Below are 19070 nucleotides of genomic sequence, written 5' to 3' on the forward strand. Positions count from 1 at the left end.
TGAAGTCTCAGTGGGGTCTTGAGTAAATGATATGTAAAATAGCATTTTTCTGTACACTGAGTATAGACCTGCACTTGTTTCTGATGCTCTGAGGCACCAGTTTAACCAGGACATGAACAAGCAGGATGCTGAAAGTCACAAGGAAAGAGCATTTTGTTGTGTTGCTGCTGTACTTTCATGTATTTTTGGCTGAAGCAGGTTTTTAGAATGGACCAAAGTGAGACTGTTGGACCACAATAAACAAGGAAAGTGCATAAATGAGCTGTCAAACATTGGATTCATAAAAATGAATAATTTCAGTCACCTGGATGTAATCATAACGTCTCAGGAAAGGGAACATTTATTTGGGGGTTAAAATTGGTTGTCAGATTGCTCTGGGCACTATATTGTCACTTTGAAAGTTGTGAATTTTTTATGGACTAACTGAGAGGAGATAAAGTAGTAGCATAAAGTAGTTCAAACTCACACCACCTCGAGCACCTACAACAGCTCAATGCTATTTATGCACGGATGTATTAATATTGATAATCAAATGGCGCAATGTATGATATTATATCAGTCACAGGGACATATTCTGTACATATGTGAGCGTACCTGTAATTCCTATAGATAAGCATTACTTCCTGAGACTTGGTGTTTATATTATACAGTGTGGAAAGTCGTGTTATTTTCCATTTTGTCTGAAAATGAAGTTGCTGGGTTCAGACCCTGCAACTGGCAAACACCCTTTGAAGCAGTGGTATTCAACCTTGGTCCTAAGGACTCAGAGGCGATTTTTCGATACCAGGGCAGCCAAGAGTGGACTTGAAGAGGATGTTCTTGCCAAGTCTCCTTGAGAGAACAGTCTGTCAACATTACAAGGATGGAGAACACAGCTGTTAAAATTTGAGACATTCTGTTTTGTTGCTATTGTGCAGCTCTGAATTCTCAGCTCATTTCACCAGCGACCGGACGGCACCATCATCATGATTGATTGTGTTTGTATTACATTTCTTTCTGTAGTTTTACATTGCAGAGTCTGCTGATTTCATTGTTTTATTGGCATTTTCCTTAAATGAATATAGTCAAACCATAGTTAAAATGTGACTTCTTAATTGTTAATTGTAAATGTTTTATGCCACTGCTCTGGAAGAAATCAGACAAATCCTGACTATAAAACAGAACAGAAACAGTCCTTGTGTTACTCTTGTTATACTGAACAGTGAGCATCACAGCTACCACTGGCTACAAGCCTTCACTAATTGTTAAGCCCTCCCTTCAATTACCTCAAACATGTAGAAAATATGCAGAAATTCAGCATTTACTGTCAGCTGCTCATGGCTTCCCTTTCTTTTCAGTCAGTGCACAAATACACCAGTTATTTGAAATTAGAACACAGTGTATCTGTTGTGTCCTCTCTGTATCCCCTTCTTCAGTCAAGTTCCTTACTAATTCCTGACTTTCGGCATGCTTCAGTGTGTGTAAATGATTTTCAAACTAAAAACATACTACACACTAGACTCTACAAGTCATGTTTTCCTCCTTTTTTCACTTGTGAGGACAACTTCACACTGAAAAAACATCTTGGAGTTGCTATCTTCAGAAATTAATCAGTCTTACTTCTGTCTGATTTACATCCAGATCAAAACTAAGACTGGCTCAAATGACTAGATTAACTTGATCTTGTTCAACTGGCCCCAGTGCTGCTCTGTTTACTCAGCTCACACTTTTGTGCAGTACATGCAACTATTAGTGTAGCTCTACACTGATCTCAGATAAGCAGAAGTTGTCTGGGTGCTGATGGGCTTCAAACCACTGCTGTGATGATGTCCTTGAGCAAGGCACACCTCCTCCTTCAGCTGCAGGGGCGCTGACGTGCAGCTGACTGTGTCGACGTCTTGAAGCGAGAAGACAGCTTCCCCATGAGGAGCAATGTAATGACGTCACGTGACAGCATTAATAACGTGAAATGAACAAGCCGCACTATGCGAAACATGAGGAGTGACGGACTTTTGTGTATCCTGTTTCAAAGGAAGATGTTTGAAGTGGTTGCACGGGGCGGCTGAACCCTGCGCTCAGGTACGCGCAGCCAATGGGAGCGCAGGAGGGAGTGCTCAACAGCGAAGAGGCGGTCCGCCCCGGCACAGACACAGCACACCTTCAGATGGAGATGAAGTAACAGCGGCAGCAGATCAACAGAGCAACAGCAGCGTCTGTACCGCGGATCCGGAGGTTTTTCTTCAGGGGGGACAGGTGACAGAGCAGCGCGAGCGACACTCACCCGCCTCAACGTCCATCGGTGGAAATTACTGCTGGTTCACCCCCCTCCCCCCCCGCGCACCCTCCCGATTTGCCACAATAGATGTTTCTCAACTACATGCATTTCGATCTGATCATCTAAGCCCAGTCCAGCAAGATGGAAAATGCGCACACTAAACCTGCGACTGAAGTTTTAGACAACTTCGGGGTGAACGAGAACACTGGGCTGACTCTGGAACAAGTCAAAGTCCATTTTGAGAGATATGGACCGAACGGTGAGTAGTTATATACAACATGTATGTATTTGCATCCTCATTTCAGTTCAGAGCTGGTACGTATTACATCCTGCATCGATTCATTCGCCAGGAAATCCAACTGCTGCCGTTATATGTCAGGCTGTTACAAATCGTGCGCGTAAAAAAACAATCATATTCCCTCTGGCGCACAGTCAGTGGAAATGTGAATGGCACATTCATGATGCACATGCGTCTTTTGGAATCATCCATTGCATATCACTCTCGTTAAAGTTGACACACGAGAGATCAGTGCAAATAAACTCAATTAATTCAACCCTGGGTCGGTTGGAATAATTCATCCAGAGCGACCTTTTTCTATTTTTTTATTCTTATTAATATTGTCTTAATTCAGCCCCTGAGAACGCCTCATGTCACGTCTGGTATGTCAAGTTAACTAAAGAATGCTTTATTCTCATGGAAAACAAACCTGCAGCCTGCCCTCACTTAGTATTGACACAGCAATGTGCTGCTGCTGCTGCTGTGTGTGTGTGTGTGTGTGTGTGTGTGTGTGTGTGTGTGTGTGTGTGTGTGCGCGCGTGCGTGTGTGTGTGTGTGTGAGTGAAGACAGACATCCCTGGCTAACATGCAGGGATCAGGAAGTGCAGAGCGGGCAGGCTCAGGCTACTGGAGTGGAAGAAGATGAGCTGGTGAAGATAATGAAAGAGAAAATCTTGAACAACCTGTTTTCACTTTCAACAGTTGTTCTCCACGTGGCTTATACTTTTCTGTTCAAATTACAAGATAACAGAGGGAAGTCTTTACGCAAAGTCATTCGAAATAGATCAGTTTACCACCACGAAGTTCACAAAGTGCTAACCTCTCCTGTCAGAACAGGATCAGTGCGAGTTGCTGTTCATCAGGTGTCTCTCAGGTGAACATCTAACTTCTCTTGAGCAATGTGGCCCACGCAGCAGCTCTCACACACGAGGCGCCCCCTGAACTCTCTTACACCCAGCTGGTGTTCGATGAGTGTTTCCGTGTTGAGCTCGGACCTGACATCACCACACCTTTCCCTCCTGGCCCGTCATTTGCATGTGTGGCCAAGCTGTGGAGGAGAGCAGCATATTGTGCCAGACAAACAGTGGCCCTTTTGTTGCAGCCAGCCACTTTACCCAGGGGCTTGTGATGACTTCATGGAAAAAAAGCAACGTCTTGCCACAGATAACATCTCTTTCGCTCTTAGCTGTGAACTTCCTGCCTTGTGCGAGTGCATTACAGATCAGCGCTGGAGGGAGGGAATACCCTTTTTCCCTTTTGGGGCTGAATGTATAGGGGTCGTCCACCCGAGCCTCCACAAACCAAAAAAGGGGAAAAAACAGCATGAAATTGGCTTGGGTTTGTTTACTATTTTAGTACGTGTCATTGCAGAGTGATGTACGGCTGCTAAACGGCTCCTTCCCCTCTGCTCACAAACCGCAGACTCTGTACTTGACTGCAGGGACTCTGTGTGAGCCTTAGTGTTTTGTTCCAGGGAGCGTCCGTTCAAAGCTGTTTGCGGGTGCTCTGCTCACCCCACTCCCACTGACTTGCATGCACAGTGTTTCACTCTGAGGCATAGTTAGCAGGATCTCATTATCAGCAGGATCATTAACCTAAATCAACATAGCCACAAACAAGATCTCCACTGTGCGACTGCGCTCGCACAGTCGGTGTATGTCTGAGTTTGGACAAGAGAAGGCAAAAAGGAGGCGAAACTGACTTGATCCGCTGTCAGTTCACCGCCAACGCACTGCTCCAAGTGTCCGCAGGAGGAGGTGCTGACATGCCGGGGGTGGGGGGGGTGATGTGACATGTTTGAGTCAGACATCGCACTCCTCAGCGGGACCGGGGAGCTTTTGCACACTTGATCGGCCTCTGGAGTTTAATCACTGCTGGTTTCTAGAAACATCCAAGAGCTGTTTGTTAGCTGCTAGCTGATCAAGAACCCCACAATTAAAACATGATGACAGTCTTGCCACATTACTGCTATAGATAACCTGGAAGTTGAAGATGTGATGAAGCCACTTTGAGGTCACATGTTATGGCCTGGTTATGGGCTTTTACTGGTAGTGTCCAATCAAACTTAAAACTGAGCTGTTTCATGAATTAGTCTTTAATAGTTTTTGCACTTTGGAACACAGATTCAACTTGTTGATTTGACCTTGTTCTGTAGAGTATAGATTCTTGCTTTTTTTCTGTGCTTATAGTTGCAGCCGAGCACGTGAAATGCTGTTTTTCAATGCTACACTGTAAGTAAAGCAGGTAAGCCGTGTCTAGGCTTTCCTGGCTTTATGTCGGCACTTTCATGTGCTGTAACAGTAAAACCCTGGCGAGCAGCGTCAGAGTTTCTTTCTGAGATGCTGGAAAATGAGCTTAGCCGCCACATCTGGAGAGTCTTTTCTACAGAGCTGCAAACCAGAGGCGGCTGACCTTTTATTCACACCTTTCATTCATGGTCCAGCAGCAGCTCCTTTATTTGAAACGTTCACTCACACAGTAAAGAAATATGGCTGAGTTATGGTTGAGAACGACAAGCACCTCAATTGAAAAGACAGTTTATCACTCTCATTGTGAAATAGCTGGTTCTGATATAGTAGAGGAAGTCACAGGCCTCTCTCTCTCTCTCTCTCTCTCTCTCTGTCTCTCCCTCTCTCTCTCTCTCACACACACACACACACACACACACACACACACACACACGCTCTCTGTGTGTGTGGGTGCACCAAGAATGTTTGTGCTGTTACAGCTTGCGGTGCTTGATGATTGTGTCCTATGCACTCACAACCCCAATTTCAAAGACGCAGTCTGTTCAGTTTTAGAAAGTGTCAGGAAAAGGCCATATTGTTCTCATGAGCAATCAACTATTTTTGTTGGTGGGCGCGACCTAGACAGCAATTTTTCCAAAAGAGCTGACGCACAGGTGAAGGGCTGTCACAGGAGTTGAGAATTTATTGATTCCTCTTCTTTTTTTTAACATTTAAGTGAAATTTGTGCTTCATAATCTCTCAAATGACTCTGTCAAAGTTTCGGATGTTTGGATTTTAAAGTCTAGTTTTATGTAATGGGCATTATTAATCAAAGTTAGAATGCTAAATAAATTACTGTTTGGGCTTGAGAGCCTTCGAAATGAGTCTCTGTTGTGTCTCTTGGCACTCCCTCTGCGAGAGTACAATTGCGCAACATATTCAGGTTAAACAACCTAGCAATGCATTTCATTGCAGCATTGTGATACAGTGTCTAATGTTAGATGCTTATGTTGACTTTCAGCCACAATATGATACAGAAGGTCTCAGCAGTGCCAGAGACGATCTGCCCAGCATGGACTGTTGGCAATAAAGACAAACCTATCAGCACTCTGCACACAAGCTCCTCTGAGCTTCTGTTGATCTTATTGACTTTGAGTCAGTTTAATTATTTTATTGATTTCAGAATTTGAGATGTGGGCTTGTTTTCCAAAAGTGGAAAAGCAGTAACTCTCTGGCACCCACAAGGTGTTTTCTTTGCAGTCGGTGGTGCAGTCCTGAGAGTGTGCGACATTGCTGCTTGTGATTATTTGGTGATACCATTCCTGGTATATATGCAGGGTTAGCGAACTCTCCTCAGTCTGGTTTCTGCCGCAGATAATGATTACAACTTCCTCTAGTGGAACCTCACTCAGTGTTGTTTCTCTTCCTGTTCTGCAACTTGACATAAAAGCAGCCTGACTTACTCGCTCTTGTGTTTGAAATACGAGAGACGTTGTGCTGTTTCCTCCTCCTCTTCCTTTACACCGACACACTCAAGACTGCTCATTGCAGTGCACTCCTCAATCAGTGGTCGCCAGCTTCCACTGTACTGTCACTTGTTCTGAGAATTGTCCAGTTGAGAGTTAAATTGTGGTAACAGTGTTGGCGTTGTGTGGGCTGAAAAAGGAGAGTTAAGTTGTAGAAAAGTAATTTGAAGTCCTTGGGGTGTTGAGTCACTTCCCTCTTCTAGTGGGCTCTGTGTGTGCCTGCCCAGCTGCCTTCAAAGGAGCTGTGATCCTGTTCTAGCTTGTCACTTGTGTTGCCTTCTTCCCTCCCACCTCTGCATCTGTCACTCACCATCATGCCCTTATGGTAAGATGCTGTTGAGTCACCGGGCTCTAACTCTCTCTGCCGCCTGCTGTCCGGGTGCTCTGCTACAACGTGGACTGGTCCACCGAGGAGATGTGTGCTCAAAGTGTTTCTTAGAGGGGCCTGTGTGTGTGTACAGAGCGTATCCTGTACACTGTATGTCTGCCTTAAGGGTGTAAAATGAACATGAGGTCATCTAAAAGCATTCAGAGAGAGATAAGCTGTGTGTGTAGTATCATATGTTACAAGTAACTTGTGAAGCTCAGTGTTTGGAAGTAAACACTAGAAAAGTCATGTGTGGATCTGATGGGTAAACCTGTTCAAAAACAAGCAACGGTGAAGACACCACCCTGTCAAAACAGAGAATGACATGTGAAAATTATTTTTATTTCCTTTTTAACTATCTTTCATAATGACTTCAACTAAAAATATTGTTTTTTTCATTGTAGTTTTATACCCAAATTCTTTTACTTTTCTAATTTGAATGTGTACCTCATGATGTTTTTCAAACCAATCTCACATTTTTGAACTGTTTCCACCTTTCCAGACCCCTCATGGTGCATTTTAATCATCATAAAAATATTTGTGACACCTCGAGATAATGTTTGACCAGTCCCCCATTGTTCTTCACAAAAACACAATTAAAATGTTGAATAAAGAGAAAATGAAGTTGTGACTTTAACTTTTAAATAATTAATGTCTGGTAACCATGTAGATTAATTTAGAATTTCACATTTTAAGATAAGGTGGAAAAGTTCAAGCTTCTGAGGATTTAAAAGACAAGGCAGGAGATACTCTGTCCTTTTTTTTATTATTATTATTATTGTCAACAAACCCTAGGAAAAGACCAAAAGGAAAACTGCGTTAGTCTGTCTCTTACTGCTTTCCAACTTTCCTGACAGTCTGTCGCCCCAAGCCCATTTGTTCCTACAGAAACAGGTAATAAAATAAACTTTCTAAAAAAGTTGAATCATTTCATTAAATTAATTAATTTAACAGCTGGGCACTGTGGATTTTAGCAAATGTTACACAGACTGGAGTAAATGGTGCATTTATTGGGGACTATTTTCAGCAACACTCTAGTGAGCATTAACAGTTGCAGGACAGTGTATGCAGTATGTGCTGGCTTAAAAAGAAAAGAAAAACATCTACAGTTCAGGCTTGTCGTAATAATGGAACATGTCACCCAGTGCAACAGTGCAGCTCGCTGATGTGTTTTTAATAGCTTCAGGACAGCAATGGAGCTCTAGCACAGAGGATACAGTACATCAGGCATCCTGATACACAGACAGCACTTGTTAGTAGGATCAGTTCATTGTTGGTTTTGGTCTTTTGATGAGAGGATATAGAATATTATATCCATTAATATCATTTTGGCACATCAAGAGGAATTCAATCCTGTCTGTGCATGCTGCAAATGAAAGACACCATATTTCACAGTGACACGTATGTCTAGTGTTAGTGGGCGTATCTGTAGTTTCTTTTAACCATTTCAAAAAGGAGTCGACCGTTTGAAATTTTCACTAGTTTGAACGGCCTCCATTACTGCAGGGCTCAGATCAGTGAAGTTGTACTGTACCAAACATTTGATTGGATAGAAGTGTCGCTCTGGTTTCTAAACCTAGAATACACCCTATAAATAGCATGGCAGTAACACAGATATTTCTGTCTGCCGTTAGGGGGATTGCTGACTATTTTTCACAGCATTCAGCTCCTCCAATTGGCTACTGGGTGGCCAGGCGCCATCCTCCGCGCTAGCCTGTCGGGATGTTCAAAAAATGGTTCTTCGCACAGATGTGACCTTAAAGAGGAAGCAAGCCCTTACAAGATATCGACTCAGTGCTAATCACCTTGTGCACGTCCTGCCCAGCTGACAGGCCCTTTTCCTTTTCCTCTGTAAGTCGCCGATAGGACGCATTATACTGCGAGTGGTAAAATGTAGAGCAAGGCTCTTATTTGGTGTTTCAGAGCTGTTTGAGAATGAATCTAATGTGCATCAAGCAGTATATGTGTGCAGTTTGAGACCAGCTATTCAAGGTAAATGCATCACCAGCAGTTCCTTTCTGTTGCGGCTCAGATAATCTACGCTGTGCAAATGTTTAGCAAATGAAATTTTGTAATTAGACCGACCTAAATGTGTTCAAGATTAAGTAGTTAAGAACAGGCTGTTCAGTAAGATACGGTTTGGTGCTGTTTGGTAGTTAGAGATGTCTTAAATATTCTTGAAGGATGAATATGAGAGTGATGCTGCAGTCTAATTTCAGCATGCACTACCCTGTGATACACCCTGAGGAAAAATCCTGTCTCTTTTTCCCTGACCACAGCTTGATGACGTCGCAAACAGTCCAGCCAATGAGCAGCCGCAGCAGCCATTGAGCTGAATCTCATGTCATTTTCTGACTTGGCTGGTTTGAAAAGATAAAATCTCCACATTGAAACTAATTCTCCCTTTCTGACACGACAACCTCACAAAAGAACTTTATCTCAGTGCAGCTTTGACAGTTGATGGCGCTTCCTCTCTGTGCCCCCAGCATGGAGAGAATCACAGGTTGATCAGTTAATCAAACAGAGCAGCTAAAATAATCGGAATTGTAACGAGCAGGAAATCTCATCATGCCTCTCCACCAGTGTCGTCTCTCATCTCTCGCTGAAATTAAGCCATTACTTCTTTTCATTGTCTCGAGTATACAGCACTGAAGTCAAACTCATTACAGCTTGGGAGTCTGGATGTGTCAGCAGGTTTTTAAGCGTTTGCTTAGTGTTAGTTGGGAAAATGTTACTAAAGCTTTAGGCTTATCCTGTTGTATTGAATTGAGAAAATCTACTGTGGTTAAAAACAATTTATTAACCAGTGAAATCCCATTTGACACTTTCTAGTGGAATGCTTTAAAAAAAAAACTTCAACAGTGACAATAAAACCTCAAACCTTTCATGACATTGTAGGAACATTTCCCAAATAAATATACGTAGAGCATTTAAATGTGATGATTAATACAACCCAAACATAAAAACTGGTGCTAAAAACATGTAAACTACTTTCAGCCATTTTCAAAGCTATCAGCAGAAGTGCTGTCAAAACAGTACAATAGCTTAAAGTAACAGCAGCAGCTCTTGGACAAGTTTTGCACAGACATTCATGGTCCCCAGAGGATATATCCTGCTGACTGTGACGATCCCCTGAGTTTTCCTCTAGTTGCCAGCATGAGGTTGCAGTGCCATGAAATTTGGTTCAGACGATTATGTTTGTTCTATGCTTTGGTTTGTGACCAAATAACTGTAAAACTAATGACTGACTTCCCATCTGCCCAATACTCATTAGCATTTTAATGAACCAGCTAAACAGTATATCTGCTAAACAGCAGCATGTTAGCATTGTCATCAAACACCACTGTCAGCCTCACAGAGCCACTTGCATGCTGTTTAACTGTTTGTCTTGTTTTGTTTGATCCTTGTGTTGGAGCACAACAGATTTAATCCAGTACGAGAGGTTTCCAGGCCTGCAGTGACTGAAGAGGAGTTGCGTGTCAGGCCTATATGTCCTTGTTTCATTATGCTGCCAAGGAGCGATGAGTGACTTGGTACCACTTCCTCCTCTGCTCCCGCTCTGACTCTCAGGGTGGCTGTTCAGAGGTCGGCGGGGCTCCCAAAGATAGCTGCTGACACTCACTTGACACGGCTGCGTATGACTTCCTCAGAGAAGGGAAGCCCTCCACTGACATTTATGTAAATTAATGAAACATTGACTTTGTCAGACGTCTCCTCTGCAGCTACCTCCAATGCCTTCTGTGTAGCAGAGATAACAAGGTTAGGGAGAAGAATGGGGAACATTTATAATTCACATTTGATATGGTTAATGCTTTCAGACCTTTTCCGGTGGGAGAATACATTAGGAGAGTGAGTGGATATAGGAAGCTATAGTAGACCATGTCATTAGGGGTTACCTCATCATGGTATTTATAGGCCTCTTTCACATTCTCATGGCGAGTGGATGAAGTGGGATCCTGGAGCTGGAGCCACTTACTGAGGCAGCACAAGTCTTACTACTGTACCTCCGTGCACCGACTCTACCTCTGCTAGCCGGCTGCTAGCTGTTTATTTGGAGGTGTGTCTGCTTACCTGCATGCTAACTGTGTATTAGCGTCCTGCAGAGGCTAGAAATGGGACTGTTCATATCAGAATGTGTGGGGTTTTTGATGCCTGCAGTCAGAGCATGCTGTGTCAAGGCCCTGCTGATTGCATAACAGTTATTCTTGGTAATTTTTGACAGACACTGGCACATTATGTTGTGAAATGCTTGTTTTCAAGGAGCTTTCAAGAGCCAAGTTGCTATGGTAACTACTGAAAACTTTCTCATGTTTGTAGTTTACTCAGGAGGGCCTGAACTCTGGCTTATTAATACTGCTTAAACACGTTCAGATGGGATGTTTAATGGGGATCCCAATAACCTGTGCTGTAATTTGGTAATGGACTCAGTCAGACTAGAAAGAGAAGCGTGAGAGGAGCTTGCAGCAAAAGGTCCTTTATCAGCAGAGCGTCTGCAGTGCAGATAGATAGATGGCCAGTTTCCTGCTTTTCTTCCTGACTCTTTGGACACAGAAAGTAGCTCCCCGCTGTTGTTGGCAACGGTCTCCAGGAAGTGTCTCCCCTCTGCTCCGCGCTGCCTGCTTTTCTGCTGCGTGTAAACAAGCTCTTTTATTCATTGTCTGGGCCAGGAGGGAGGAGGCGGGGAGGAGGTGCTGTGGGGACACGGAGAGAGAGGTGAAGTCAGTATTCAGGAATGTGCCTGGGCAAGCCTCGGGTTGACACAGCCCAGATGACTGCGAGGGAATCCTTGGCAGAGGGAAGCCGGGGAAACCCGCTCAGCACCTCCAGCCCTCTCTCTCTCTCTCTCTCTCTCTCTCTCTCTCTCTCTCTCTCTTTTTTCCTCCCTCCGCCCTCTCCATTTCCCCTTTTGTGTGCCTTGTCCTCTCAGTCAGTCCATCTTTGTCTCCAGCACTGGACTCGCAGCCAGTCTGTCTGCCATAAAAACATTATACAACCAGGAGGCACAGTAATGGGGAAACGGGCTTATGTCAGACTGGTGGAGCATGGAAAACAGTAGAACCCACTTCTCCACATTTCTGCTGCTGCTGGCAGAGTGCAGCCAGAAGTCCCCCGTGAGTTCAACCGTGTCCAACCTGAACTCTGAAAACCCTCCAGACAGCAAGTTTGAAAAGCTATTCACAATGACTCATCAGCTATTATAACACAGGCTGAGGATGGTCATTTGTTGAGCTGAGAGACGATCCATGCACAAGGGTCAGTCTTCCCAAGAAGGCTGTTTTCTAATAGACTATGCAAAAACTATACATGGCAGATCATGTGCAGGTTGGACTGGACGTGTTATCAAGTCAAAGTGCTGGGCTTTAATGCCTATTTAAGAACTAAGAGTGTTCTTTAATAGCTTGTTTGTACCGCAGCAATCCGTTTCTCTTCTCCTGGTTTTATTACAAACCAAATTAACCTGAAGTCATCAAGCAGCTTTATCTCCTTAGGCAAAGTTATCTGTCTTTGATCCTGATAGAAGCTCATTGTGAAGCCATGGAACAATTCCAGAAGTCCTAATGTGAAATAATTTCTATTTCCACCAGTGGCACGTGTAAAGTGAGTGGCTGCAAGGTTTTTGTTTTTGGACGGAGGCTGCAGGCTCACGTCATGGCCCTTCCTCTATTCAGCTCCTCTCTCCACAGGATTTCATACTCATGTAGCACGCTGAAGACTTTGATGGCAGGCTACTGCACCAAATCGAGCAGATTATTTGCCAATCAGATGTACATTATCATTTCTCATCAAGCTCTTCAGATGTGATGCATGTGTTTCGTTACATTGGACCTGCTTGGCTGCGGCTTTGCGTTGGACTTGATGAGGACCTGACAAATGCAGTGACTAAGCATGCGCGTCTCATTGTGGTGACACTAATCAACAGTACTTGTCAATTGGCTTTTTTTTAGAATATGACTGATGTGTTTTCTATTCACACCAGTGACTCATATATGTGGTGGGTGTTGTGTTCTGGTAATCAAATCAGAGTGGATAAGATGCTCAGCTTGTCTCAAAATGCCAAAAGATCCAGCTTTTTTATTGAAATGACAGATGCAAAATGACAAGATGATGCAGAAGAAATGAGCAACGTGTTGATTTTTGGCTTTGGTTTTGCGGGAGCTTACCCACATACTGATGCACAAAAAGGGGGGGGGGTTTAGTGCACCGACTGCTCAGACTGGGAAATAAAGTTTGAGACTGAAGCTGCAGGATGAATGTCAATGACATCAACACAGCTCTTTCTTTCAGTAATTATACAGTTCTTTACAAATGAAGCGACCATCCCATAGCCTCAAGTCACACCCTAAAACAGCTTGTTTTGTCAAACTAACATTCATTTTAAACTGATATAAAACTAAAAAAAACCATCAGATCCTCACATGAGAAGCTGGAACCAGTGAATAGTCAGCATTTTTTTTGCTTCACAAATTGCTCAAAAGTTGTTGCTGATACTGCTTTGGATAATTAGCAACTTATTGGCTGATCAGTCATTCCAGGGTTACTTCATGGTTTGTTTGTAGGCATTTTAAAACAGTATCTGTGGCTACAATAATAATGATTTCTGTAAAAAGCTGAACTGTATAACATGGGACCCTAGAAGATTTAGAGCTAAATAATTAGTCAATTAGTCACTTAGACGTTCAACAAAAAAAGTCATTAACTATTAATCAATAATCAGTTTGTGTTTCAGTCATGTAAAAAAGGCCAAAAACTAGTTGCTTCCAGTATATCAAATATGAATATTATCCGTCTCTTAATCTTCTGTTCTAATAAAGAAAATATCTTTGTTGTTTGGACAGTCAAAACAAGCAATTTGAGTATGCCAGCATGGCCTTTTGGAATATATGACGGGCATTTTTTAATTGATTTTCTGACATTTTATGAAGCAAACAATTTAATCGTGAAAAAATGGACAGACAAAACAATAATGAAAATGATCGGTTGCAGCCCAGAAGATTTACAAAAGCCTATAAGATTAAGGCTGAACATGCATAGAAAATAGAAGTTTTATTGCGAAGATCTCACACAACTGAGATATTCAGATAGTCATCACGAGAGGACACACTTGATCCACTATATCAAAGACATATCGAGTCCCATCTTACAGATGATCTGAATCCATTTGTGGGCTAACAGACCATCAGTGATTTCAGCTCACCTTTCCAAGAGCAGAAGATGAGCAATCGTACTGGTATCAAAGGCCTTGGTCTGGTCTTATGAAGCTGTTTGTTGTTTTAGAATTGGTGTTGACAATGTTTGAGAGTCAGTTATGCAGTTAAATTGATACTGTTGGCTTGAAGCTACACAAAAGGCGCTGAAGGTGGAATTTAAAACATCCAGAGCTGATGGTCCTTAAAAGATCATTTGTCTCAACATCACTTTCTAGCATTGGTTGTTATTCCAGTCAATAATAATTCAACAGCAGATAAAAGTAAACTTTAAAACCTTCCTGCATTGACCATTATATCATCATAACTGGGGTTTAACCCCAGGAAATGCAATTCCCAAATACCCACCCAAACCATCCCCTGTTTCTGGTGGAATAAAAAAAAACCCAAACACTGAGAACATATTGGAATATATTTAGAAAATAAGTAAACCTGCTGTTTGCGTAGACATGTGCAACGGCAGCGCTTCTCTCACAGCAGCACTGACGAAAGAAAGAAGGCCATAATCTCCCAAAGAATCAATCTGAAATCTCACGGCAAGTGAGTCAGAGCTTTTTGAGAGCTTTGCCTTTTAGTTGTGACTGATCATTGCCTTTTATACAGTATATCTAACGTTGCTTGGCCATTACAGAAGAAGCTCTGAACACTAACAGAATATGAGCCTGTCTCGTCTCCCCTTAATAGAATGACTTTGAAAACACCAAATTACTTGCTTTAACAAATTTTGTTTATACAATGAAGGCTTGTCAAATATTGCTTCCATGAGGCTGTTCTCAGCACAGATCAATTTCTTTTCATATTCTTTGCAGCTGAAGCAAAGTTCAAGCTTCTAAAGTAAAGTTTCTGTTATCTTCACTCTACTTTTGTTCTTTTGCCTTAATACCACCAAAACCACCAAATAATCCACGAAAGCAGTCAGATTGGGAGTGTATAGGTTCATGCATATTTCTCCTTGTTGCATTCAGGGCTGTTTGGATTATGACCAGTGTGTTTTGACTGTAGCTGAAGTTCTACCTTAAAAACAAGCGCAGCTGCAGGGGTTCCAGGGATACTGTGCTTCTGTTCCCGGTTTAGACAATATATGAATCCATAATCAACCAAGCAAAACGATTCTGCAGAGCAATTTGTACTTGTCCATGCATCTCAAAGTCAGGCTGAGTTAATCAAATGTGTTAACTGCTGTTTGTCTTTCTCCTCCACCCTCCACCCTCTCCACTCTCTCTGGCCCTGCCAATTCGATTCCTTTACAACCGCCGTGGTGTGACATCCACAGAGCTCCCAGCTGAAGAAGGTAAATATTGATTTTTCCAGCGAGCTGCGATCCTCCTCCCTTTACTACCTGATTAAGTGTCTTGAGCCAGGATCTTTTTGTCTCTGTAGTATGAAGGCTAGACTTTGGGAGTACACTGCTGCAGCTTTCCACCCATGGACACACAACCATACTCTGTAAATACAGGGGTTGTCTTTCCTCCCAGCAGCTTATGAAGCTAATGTCAATACATCTTACAGATCCTTTCTACTCTTAAGTATAATGGTAGACTTTGAGTCCTCACTGTGGAAGCTCAGACATTAAATTTAGTGGGATGTGTAAAGGTGTCTGATGTGTATTTGTCTATTTCAGGGAAGTCCCTGTGGGAGCTGGTGGTGGAGCAGTTTGAAGACCTCCTGGTCAGGATCCTGCTGCTAGCTGCCTGTGTCTCCTTTGTAAGTACGACCCAGCTAATTAAAATGCCAGTGGCCTTCATCTTATTTGTTCTTGATCTTGATTCTCAACTGTACCCCTCTGGGTATCTGAGACCCAAATTGGGAACTGGCCAGGAAATTGCCACCTAACAGACTGCTCCATTAGCTTTATGCAGCTTTATTCCCCTGTTGGAACACTGCTCAGCCTAGTTAGTGGTCTCTTTTCATGTGGAAACATTTGTATTATGGGCTTTTCCACCCACTGTTGATATGGTTTCAGAGAGGGGAACAGGCAGAGCACTTCTGCCCAACTGGAAACAAAACTATCAATCAAATCTCCCTCTGCTGCGGCACCTCAAACTGTGACCCTGGTTGCAGTTCAAGGGTGGTGAAGGTCAGAGAGGGGTGGAGTGGGGGAAACCTGACTGCATAATAATGTTTTTCCATCTATTACAGCACATCCCCAGTGTCTCGGGATGGAATTGCTGTTGCTATTTCTGAAAGTAGGAAAATGCTCTAAAAACGTATGTGACACAATATATCTTCTCTGGCTGTTGTCGTGTTAGAGAGAGGCTCTTGAAGCAGGCGTGGGCTGGAACTGCAGGACTCTGGAGTGTGGGCTCACTTTTCCTGCAAATCAGCCTTTCCTTACTTTTAAAAGGTTGTTTATAGTGGAACGCAGCCCCCGTTCCACTGCCGCACAGACCCTATTGCTTCACAATGTCATCGTTGCCTGGAGTGGTTTCTGCTCAGTCACTGAAGTGAGGTTCCTTGTGAGCTGATCAGACTCAAAATGACCAATATATTACACTTCAGAGCAACTTATTCACATATATTTTTTGATGAATTATGTTCCTTTTGTGTTTGCTCACTGTCTTATATGTCACCGCTATCATCAGGGAGTGGCTGCAGTGAAAGTTAAGCCTTAGCCTGGAACTCATTTGGCTGTTATTTTGAATATATTCAAACTCAGATGATTAGACTCTCCTGCCTTCTTTGACAAAAAAGTGATGCTTATTATCAGACCAAACACATATTTTATATTTACAGTATATGACAACACATTTACAGCAAGAAGTGGGGAATTTAATTCATAAAAGCCTGAGCTGTACCCCAGTGTGTCACACCGCTTTATTATTTCTTTATACAGTTTATCTGTTCTGCTGAAGCTACAAGCTGATAGTCAGCCAACTCTCTGGTAGGTGTTTAATGCAGCAGAGCCACAGGCACAGAAAGCCAGTCTCACCACCTGAAGCAGTCAGTGCACTTCTTCCCTTTGAGTTGCAGGAAGAGAGATGGCTGATCTTTAATTTGGCTTTCGACATCACTACATGAAGTTGTGCTAATGTTGAGGAGGTCAAGAGAGTACATAAAGGGACTTAAAGAAGCCAAGTGACAGATGACTTGGATTTCAAGCCTCCTTTGTTTACAGCACATTTTTCAGTAGCTGACCTGAGTGTTTTTTCGGATAAATTTGATATGAATAAAATGTGTTTTTCCATTTTGGCCGAACACTGTGTGACGTTCCAAAACTCTGGAGACATTCAGATATAATGGGCCATCTGTCGGCATGTGTCTCAGCGTTCAGTTATGCATGTGGGGTGTGAGGAGTGCAATGTTTAATGCTGTAAGGAGAGGTTTGTTTTGGTGATGAAGCTTTGATTTCAAAACCCAATGTTGAAGCTGAGCTTAATTTTGTCTCAAATTGCCGAAGGCAATTTCCCCCACATTCTCTCCATTTGAACTCCCATTCAGCGTGAAAGTGGGAGTTAGTTATTCAAACCCCTCTCTGAATGCGTGCTGATTGTGTGAAGTGTCTTTTGAATCGTCCTCACTGAGAGGACTGCCATTGTTGCCCTCCAATCTCAGCTCGGTCAGGAGGGAGATTTACCGTCCCAAATGATGTGGAATGATGAGCTATCGACCAGGCTCAGGCTGCTGTGACGTACGCTCTGCTGCTCAATACTCTGCGGAGACTATACTCTTTTATCATTTGATAAGCCCTATCAGATCATGGAAAAGCACATCCACTTTATCTCACCTTCTCTGTCTCTGCTGCTTTTGTTGTGCAGTAATTTTAGTTTCTATACCTGCCGTTGATAGAATAATGGAAACATAAATATCAAGTCATTTCAGCGTTGCACTGTGGAGCTTCTTCTGTTATGATCTTCAGACTTCAATGCTTATTATAACAGCTCGCAGTGACTAAGTGACATCTCTGACACTTGCAGAATCATTAGTATTCAGCTGTCATCATACTAAATCTGGCTATAGAGAAGGGGCAAAAGCAGAGTAACATGAGATTAAGTGTATAGTATATTTACCGTCTCAATGAAGATGTTATTGGAGCCGGTCCTATTAATTTAATAAAGTAGAAGTATTTGTATTCTGTATGATATTTTGACCTGACAGCTAACTCTGAGGGGCTTTGGGAATTCCTAGCCTGACTTTAAAGCTATAATCATATTTTTATATTAACAATGGATCACATGACTACAGGACAGAAAGGGTCACTGGTAGCAACACTTTGGCCACAGTAAGCAGCTATTTTCAGAAAAAAAAAGTTGCTAACATCACACTGGTACTAGAAAGGGATAATTGCCGTGCCATTTTAAAGCAAGAAATTAATTCGGTGATTGTGAAACATCCGACATTCTTCTCTCTGTCTTTTAAGATGCAGGTAAATGGGCACATTATTATTATTATATATATATATTTTTTTAAATGCACAGTCTCACTTTAGCTGCTGACTGTCTTGTCATTCAACCCACTCAAGCCTCATGTTCCGGTACACAGTCCTTTTGAAATGACACCGCACCGTAGAAAGAAGTAGATCACACAAAATCCTTGTGTAAATGTTCATTTGTGTGTGATTTTCCTGCAATCCAAGAGCTTTGGTGTGCTGGATCTAAAGCGTGCTACAAAATACACCCCTGCAAAATTGGGCTTCACAGGAAAGACAGTGTTTAAAATTAGCCCGGTTCATCCAGTGTAATCCCAATGATTTTATTTCCCCAATGATCTAATTTCCTGCAGGATTTAATTTATTTTTATTGCTCTTGTCATTTTAGGCATCATCTTAACTCCAGGCTACCCAAAATATGAGTTTTGTCATTACTTTTTTTCTGTGTATAGACTCTATTCTATTAAATTTATTAATCTATACTGATTTCTTTAAATCACACCTTTCATTTACTTTAATTTAGTCTCATCATTTTTATTAGATTATGAACCTTCAAAAAATGTAACTTATTAACAAAAATGAATGAGAGTCCACTGAGTGACAGAGAAAGGCATATTAGACTAATTAGAACTCCATCATTTAATTATATTTGTTTTGAATGTCATAGCCACTTAAAAAGCAAAGTATCTTGCTCTTGCAGTCAATTCCACCTTAAAATGTTTGAGCCTCTGACTGTACTTATTGCAGAGGGATGGGTCTGGACCCTCTGGCCATTTCCCAGACCTGAAAAAGCAGGTCAGGTGTGGATCTCTCTTGATTTCAGCCACACTTTATCACCTGCTGTTGA

The 19070-nt window shown here is 42.4% G+C and overlaps 1 protein-coding gene across 2 annotated transcripts in view; it reads left to right on the forward strand.

Annotated features, from left to right (window-relative positions):
• Nucleotides 1–2122: 2122 nt before the first annotated feature.
• The window catches only part of atp2a3 (ATPase sarcoplasmic/endoplasmic reticulum Ca2+ transporting 3), a 43313-nt gene continuing 26365 nt past the window's right edge, over nucleotides 2123–19070 (forward strand). Inside the window, exons 1-3 of one of the 2 annotated variants that reach the window (XM_076751452.1) lie at nucleotides 2123–2513; nucleotides 15131–15148; nucleotides 15479–15561. In XM_076751452.1, the coding sequence (XP_076607567.1) occupies nucleotides 2396–2513; nucleotides 15131–15148; nucleotides 15479–15561 (219 nt within the window). In that variant the 5' untranslated portion in view covers nucleotides 2123–2395. The remainder of the gene's footprint in view (nucleotides 2514–15130; nucleotides 15149–15478; nucleotides 15562–19070) is intronic. The other variant, XM_076751451.1, reaches the window with a different exon arrangement.

The sequence above is a fragment of the Chaetodon auriga genome, chromosome 15, assembly GCF_051107435.1.
Source record: "Chaetodon auriga isolate fChaAug3 chromosome 15, fChaAug3.hap1, whole genome shotgun sequence".
NCBI classification, from domain to species: Eukaryota; Metazoa; Chordata; class Actinopteri; order Chaetodontiformes; family Chaetodontidae; genus Chaetodon; species Chaetodon auriga.